The sequence below is a fragment of the Oncorhynchus gorbuscha genome, linkage group LG01 (assembly GCF_021184085.1).
Source record: "Oncorhynchus gorbuscha isolate QuinsamMale2020 ecotype Even-year linkage group LG01, OgorEven_v1.0, whole genome shotgun sequence".
In the NCBI taxonomy this organism is placed as follows: Eukaryota; Metazoa; Chordata; class Actinopteri; order Salmoniformes; family Salmonidae; genus Oncorhynchus; species Oncorhynchus gorbuscha.
The window spans coordinates 47,272,121-47,279,620 of record NC_060173.1 but is presented as its reverse complement, the minus strand read 5'-3'; the positions used below and the strand labels follow the sequence as shown (position 1 = coordinate 47,279,620).

Below are 7,500 nucleotides of genomic sequence, written 5' to 3'. Positions count from 1 at the left end.
ATGATGAATCAGTTTAGTGTTGTTATGGTGATTTTGGGTTTGCATCATCTCTACATTGCCCATGGCCAGGTGAGTACAACACATGTTCTAGACTGATTACTTTTTAATGGAATATTGCTTAGATTTTTAAAATTACAACTTTATTTAAATGCTTGCTGCTTTAAAAAAAACGATTAATTGTAATGCAAAGACATGCACAACTATTGCCCTACTGATATTAAATCCATATTGTATTGATGTTATGACGTTGTATTAACAAAAGGCATCTATGGTGAAGTGAATGGATTCTATTTAGTTGAGCATTTATCCAGCTGCATAAACAAGAAAATGTCCATGGCATTCTGACACCTAGGAGCTGCAAATTGTGGCAATAAAAAAAGACTGACCTCCAGGATCACGTTTGCTCTTTCATATTCTCTTATATCAATGCACAGTGCTGTAATTATAGTCTTAACAGTGTAATTGTGTTTGAAAAAGCTATCTAAGTTGAGGCAGAGCCACTAAAAAGTGTTCCTTACACGTTTGGAGAACTTGGAGACTGTTTGTGTTCGATCTCTAATTCCTGACACACTACATTTTCACACAGGTGGGACTTCAGTAATTGGAGCAAAACATTTCACAAGGAGCTCTGACACTGAAAACCTCACCTGTGGACCTAACACCTTTTACTCCTGTTACAGTAAATACTACGTATACATTTTTATTTTGTTTGTGTGAAGTGAGCAGCCACACACTTGTGATACCTCAGTGGGTGTTTCCCATTGAATGGAGCCAAACATGACTGTCTATAGTTTGCACTTGAAATAAAGCACATTTGACATAAAATATCCACTTTCCCTGAGAATGTGCAAGGATAGCTATTGACATAGTCCTTCGGGTTTTTAGTAATATGTCTCCTACCACTGATCTGTAATGAATAATGTACTAACCTGGGTAGGTAGGCATCTTTTGTCATGTTGATTTGAATCATTGGAACCCACTACAGTGTTACTCCACAGTAGACTCATTTAATCTTTCATTCACTCACCCAAAGCATTTAGGGCCAATTCCCCCCACGACTGAAATCTTCAAATTGTGGCTGTCTACTGAATGATCTGGACATTGCTGTGCCCCCCACAGGACTGCGCGTGGAGGCATGAGATGCAGAGCTCTCTGCGCCAGGTGGAGAAGTTGCTGTCAGCCCAGGAGGCCTCCTACCTGCAGAGCCTTCGCTCCCTGAGGAAGAGACTGAATGCCCTAATGAACATCAGTACCGTCAAACACACCACCAAGGCGTACAACGGTGAGATACAGTGACTGCTTAGCTTGTCATTTGCACATGGACGTTTTTTTAAATCTTTTATAATATATACTGTATATACTGTATAGTTTTGCACTAGCACTTTGACAGTTACTGGACGTACCATTGCCAATGTCTTGTCTCGTGCTTGTCCATCTGAAAGTGTCATGATTGTCTTACTGTTTGTACTGTGCGTCTCTCCCTCTCCCTGTCCAGCCACCTGTCCTAAGCCTGAGAGCCTGGCTTACGGCAGGAGACTGGGGAGGGTGTTTCGTGTGGGCCACGAGGTGCACTTTGTGTGTAAGGCCGGTTATGAGCTGCTGGGGCCCCAGACCAGAGTGTGTCTGGCGTCTCTGAAGTGGAGCGGCCAGCAGCCCACATGCAGGGGTGAGTCAGAGCCCACTTCTGTCTGTGTCTCTGCTCCCTCCGTGCCTAGAATGATACCATTGTATTATTCTACTATGATATGGTGCGTCATTTATTACTGTTGGTAATATTCAACACTACTGGAGTACTATCTCTGTGTATGAATGGGGAGCCCCTTGTTTAATACTGTACTCTAACGTGTAGACTTTGTCTCATTGCTCTTACTTGCTCTGCTTAGTGGTGTCATATTTATGGTCCCTTTTTGTTCCCCAGTCTTAAACACTGTGAGCAACATCCCCGCCGCCCTTCCTACGGCGTCCTACTTCTCCTCCTCCCCTTCCCCCTCTTCCTCCTCCATCTCTACGTCCTCTGCCCCCCTCTCGGCCTTCGTTCGTCCATCCCGCTGCACCCAGTTCCAGGGCTCCTCCCACTGCATCTGTGATGCAGGCTTCACCATGAGCGGCCGCGACAGCAACATCTGCACAGGTCAGTACGGCCGAACCTTACCTACGGCCAAAACTTACCAAGGGCTCCTTTAATTCATGTGTTTCACTTTTAAGAATCAATCAGTTCTTAGAACCAGACAATCTTAGAGCTGTCTGTCATGGGATTTTATATAGGTGTGCAGTCAGTGTACAGTTGTGATTTTGGAAGTGGACCCAATACATCAGAGCTTAAAAAATACGTAGCCTGGAGTTTTTTATATATATACTGAACAAAAATATAAACACAACATGCAACAATTCCAAAGAGTTTACTGAGTTACAGTTCATATAAAGAAATCAGTTAATTGAAATACATTCATTAGGCCCTAATCTATGGATTTCACATGACTTAATTAATACTGTTGATTACAGATACCTTAATTAATTGGATCCAAAAAACAGTCCGTATCTGGTGTGACCACCATTTGCCTCATGCAGGGCGACATATCTCCTTCACATAGAGTTGACCAGGCTGTTTATTGTGGCCTGTGCAATGTTGTCCCACTCGTCTTTAATGGTGGTGCGAAGTTGCTAGATATTGGCGGGGACTGGATTGACGTTGTCGTACACGTCAATCCAGAGCATCCCATGCCCAATGGGTGACATGTCTGGTGAGTATGCAGGTCCATGGAAGAACTGGGAAATGTTCAGTTTCCAAGAATTGTGTACAGATCCTTGCGACATTGGGTTGTGCATTATCATGCTGAAACATTAGGTGATGTCGGCGGATGAATGACACGACAATGGGCCTCGGGATCTTGTTACGGTATTCCTGTGCATTCAAATTGCCATCGATAAAATGCAATTGTGTTTTTTGTCCATAGCATATGCCTGCCCATACCATAACCAGCAAACCACTCGCCCACACAACGCCATACACGTGGTCTGTGGTTATGGGGCCGGTTGGACGACCTGCCAAATTCTCTAAAACAACGTTGAAGGCGGTTTTTGGTAGAGAAATTAACATTACATTCTCAACAGCTCTGGTGGACATTCCTGCAGTCAGCATGCCAATTTCACACTCCCTTGAAACATCTGTGGCATTATGCTGTGTGACAAAACTGCACAAATTAGTGGCCTTTTATTGTCCCCCAGCACAAGGTGCACCTGTGTAATGATCATGCTGTTTAATCAGCTTTGTGATATGCCACACCTATCAGGTGGATGGATTATCTTGGCAAAGAAAAAATGCTTTTTAACAGTGACGTAAACTAATTTGTGCACAACATTTGAGCGAAATACATTTTTTTGTGCGCATGGAAAATTTCAGAGATCTTTTATTTCAGCTCATGAAACCAAAACTTTACATGCTGTGTTTATATTTTTGTTCACTGTATATCAGTGATATATTGAGGAACTGTATTTCAGACATGGATGAGTGTCAGCTGTTTCCGCTGGCACAGCCTGGGCGCCTGTGTATGCACACCTGTATCAACACCCCTGGCAACTACCACTGTGTGTGCCCTAGCGGCTACAACCTGGCCAGAGACAACCGCAGCTGCAAAGGTCAGGACCACAGACCAGACCATTCCACCAATAAGCGCTACCACAGTACCCTGGCTTTAGCCAGTGGTTGTTACAGGGAGATCGTATTTTGATACCACCTCTGATATTGTGCTCTACTAGTGTCCATGGCCTTTGTTGCTTCGTAACTGCAATGGGAACTAATGGTAACTCTGTATTATATGACAATGTCTTTCCAGTAAAACTGAAGCTTTGGAGATGTGACGTGGGCTCAGTGGGGACCAGTCTTGGTTACTTGTGTTTCTTTTCTCCCCCCTCCACCTCTGGATAGATATTGACGAGTGTGAGAGCAGACTTCACAACTGCACCCTGGACCAGGTGTGTGTGAATACGTACGGGGGGTTCCAGTGTGTGCAAGTGGAGTGTCCTCGCATCACAAACGCCACGTACATCAAGACCTCTCCCATGTGAGTAACAGCTGTAACAAAAACACCACTTCTATCTGATCTGGTGTCACTATGCTTCCTGTTTTAACCAAATCATGTTATGGTTTTGCACCAAGAGACTGCACTGGTTCGATGGAGGAGGAGATTCCCCTACACTCTCAATCATTTAAAAAAACATACAATTTAGCTGTTTCTGTGGAGAGAAAAACATTTTCATTTCATTGTCACCGCAGTGCAGCTCCACCCATCATTTGGCTCACATAACCTCATTCACCCAAATTACCCCTTGCTCTAGACAATTCTTTTTTTATTGCTCATACAAATAACTACAATTAAGACAGATATACAATAGAAAACAACATTATTACAATGGTTTGAGGAGATGAGTTTGGATTTATTTCTCAATTATATTTACTGGGTGAAACAAGAAGAAATCTCCTCTTCCTCTGTCCCAGGCGGTGTGAGAGGAACCCGTGTGTGATGGGGGACAAGGCCTGCACCCAGGCTCCCAACTCAGTCTCCTTCCACTTCATGCCCGTGGTCTCCAACATGTCCGCACCAAGGGTGCTCTTCCGGGTGTCTGCGGCCCGTGTGCTGGGTGACACGCTGCGCTTCAGCCTGCTGGGGAGTCGCGGCCGCAGCCACTTTAGCATGCAGCGCTCTGACAGGCAGACGGGCACCCTGCTCCTGGTGAGCCCTGTGCAGGGCCCAGCTACACTGGAGGCAGAGGTAGAGATGAGCGAGCTGGAGAGACAAGCCCTGCTGGGACGCTACCTCACCAAGGTCACCCTTTTCGTCTCCCCCTACGGTTTCTAGAGTGATGGAAAGGAAGAAGGGAGGAGGAGGGGGTGATGAGAGAGCACTGTCAGGTGTGGAACTGGAGGAGCAAATCGAACCACTGGGAGAGCATTGTGGATAATGGCGAAGGGGAGGCCTCTGTGTAGATGGGTGTGGGTTTTTGCGGTCCTTTACAGAAAGTCCTGAACCAGCCATACTGTTAATGTGGATGTGTTTTCTCCCTTTGCCTGTCAGTAGAGGGATCATAGTAATGTAAATAGTGGTTTATAAACATTCCTCAGGCTTTAGGCTGCTCTCTTGTTATCACCTTGGAGAATTTGAGGTATTTGTATGAGTAAACCAGAATGGTTTGGTGTGTTTAATTAACTATAATGCATATACATGAGAAATGTATTAAGCATTTCAGTGGTCTATATTAAATGTTTTGTACATGTTCGGTTTTGTGTAAGGTATTTGTGATTGCAGGTCCTCTTCAAACTATATGTACTGTACCTTTCTTCATTTCTCAGTTGTTACCATTTTGGTTTATTGGATATTTCCTGAATAGTTCATAGAATAAAAATGGATCCATTTACCAATATAGCATGTAATGCTTCACTGTGCATGTACTCAAACATCATATTGTATGCCAGGGCTACATGGATGAGACACTTGTCCCACTCACAAGGGTATTGGGGCTGTCTTGGCCAGCTGATCGATGAGCGTTCAATTAAAACGTTCCACCATCCCATCACATTACAGATGATAGGGGCTGGTCCTGGTTTTCTTAACTCCTAGCAACTGGCAAATGTCTCCATCCACCATCCAAAGAACTCAAACTACAATATAAAAAAAGTCCTATACGGTGCACCTGATCCTTACAGAGTGTAAACTACCTATCCATCCACCCACCCATGTATGCAGAGGAAGGCAGAGTGGGGTGGTTTTGAACTAGGCTGGAAAAAATGTAACACTCCAGTGTCAGACAGCAAACACAGGATCGGTCCCAGTCTCTGGCCTCCACACGGTCATCTAGCCATCCATCTGACCATGACTGGAAGCAGCTGGAAATAACTCCTACATGTGTGTACACACACACACACACCACACACACACACACACACACAATGTCACAGGTCAGTACATCAGATGGTCACGAGGCTAGTCTACATGGGGAATGGGACATCATTTATGTCTGTGTACTCTGTATAAGGCCCTTCTTTGTAGAAATGATTTTATTGGGAGCTGCATTATCCAACTCGGACTACTGGGGAAGGTTGAGGTTGGACACATGCAGGGATAACCACATGCAAGCAGACGAGTAGAGCACAAAGCAAATAAGCGTGTTCCCTACAGACATGTAATTCCCTAATCATATTTAAACATTTTTAGCAATTCAGCAGACGCTCTTATTCGAAGCAGCAATGTTTTGGTTACTGGCCCAATAATCCTAACCACTAGTCTACCTAGCCACCTCATGGCCTGAGACCACCTCTGGCATATCGGAGTATTCATCCTGAATGTAGTTAGCTACCTTGAATGGCCAAGTCTAGTATAGCCAGGCCCACAGAGCACTGGGTGTGCTTCAGAATTGTTTATCAAACCTGGCTACTCGTAGCCATAGACTAGAGGATTTGTGTGCAAAGGGCTGGAATGAACACAGATCCTTCCTTGTTTGGAACCTAATCTGTGTGGTAATGTAGGTTAGTGTTCTTCTGGGAGACTGGCCAAGCCCTAGAACCTCCCTCCTGTCCTGACTCCTGCCAGTCCTGTGCTTACAAAACAGTGGACAACATTATAAAAACCGGCAGACTTTATTAACAAATTGTCCAACTTCATCGGTATAGGACAGAACTTAAAACCAGGGAAATGCACTGTTATTCTGTGACATGGCATAATCAGAGATGAAAGCAAAAGGACCTCCATACATTTATACACAAGAACATAATTACAAAACATATTTTTCATCATAATCTTAATCATATGTTATAGTCATTGTTATAGTAATTACATTTTGACTGGATGAAAGCTTTTGACAGACTAAATTAACAGTAAGTATTGATAGATTGAACTACTCAACAGAATTCAATGCTGTCATGGTAGCACAAGACAGGAGCGCTGGTATGTATAAAAAAATAAAATAAAAAAAGAACAATTGCGACGAGTTCTCCCAAACTAGGTGTCTTTGTTGGAGTGTTTCCCTTTCCCAAGTTGGGGTGTGACAGCTTGGAGGGGCGCATGTACACACACCTCTGCTCAGTTTGAAGGGGAGTTAGGAGTAGGCTAGCGGCTTCTAGTGTGTGTGTGTGTGTGTGTGTGTGTGTGTGTGTGTGTGTGTGTGTGTGTGTGTGTGTGTGTGTGTGTGTGTGTGTGTGTGTGTGTGTGTGTGTGTGTGTGTGTGTGTGTGTGTGTGTGTGTGTGTGTGTGTGTGTGTGTGTGTGTGTGTGTGTGATATATATATATATATATTAATGTATGTGGGGGATCCCCATCTGGGATTTTCAGAGTAGGCACACATTGACAAATCTACCTTTTGCATGGTTACAGCGGAGGCCATTTAAATTACATTTATCAATTGTTTTTACAAGCAAGGAGGGAAGCGCTCACAGCTCACACCAATTCAAGAACAAGGCAATGACATAGTAGCAATGAGGGGAAAACTCTACAGACTAATTTACATGGC

General features: G+C 44.1%; 2 protein-coding genes across 3 annotated transcripts in view; one reads left to right on the top strand and one right to left on the bottom strand.

The window, feature by feature from the left end:
• LOC124009358 (fibulin-7-like) overlaps positions 1 to 5,412 on the top strand; it is a 5,597-nt gene extending 185 nt beyond the window's left edge. The window contains exons 1-7 of the mRNA XM_046321147.1: positions 1 to 69; positions 1,120 to 1,282; positions 1,496 to 1,666; positions 1,919 to 2,131; positions 3,499 to 3,636; positions 3,926 to 4,061; positions 4,496 to 5,412. The exon at positions 1 to 69 is cut by the window's left edge and continues 185 nt beyond it. Of these exons, the coding sequence (XP_046177103.1) occupies positions 1 to 69; positions 1,120 to 1,282; positions 1,496 to 1,666; positions 1,919 to 2,131; positions 3,499 to 3,636; positions 3,926 to 4,061; positions 4,496 to 4,856 (1,251 nt within the window). The 3' untranslated portion in view covers positions 4,857 to 5,412. The remainder of the gene's footprint in view (positions 70 to 1,119; positions 1,283 to 1,495; positions 1,667 to 1,918; positions 2,132 to 3,498; positions 3,637 to 3,925; positions 4,062 to 4,495) is intronic.
• A 1,203-nt stretch (positions 5,413 to 6,615) lies between these two features.
• Positions 6,616 to 7,500, bottom strand: part of LOC124038681 (Golgi apparatus protein 1-like) — a 46,924-nt gene continuing 46,039 nt past the window's right edge. For both annotated transcript variants that reach the window (XM_046354772.1, XM_046354778.1), the window contains one exon: positions 6,616 to 7,500. This exon is cut by the window's right edge and continues 2,309 nt beyond it. The gene's annotated coding sequence lies outside the window, so the exon portion shown is untranslated.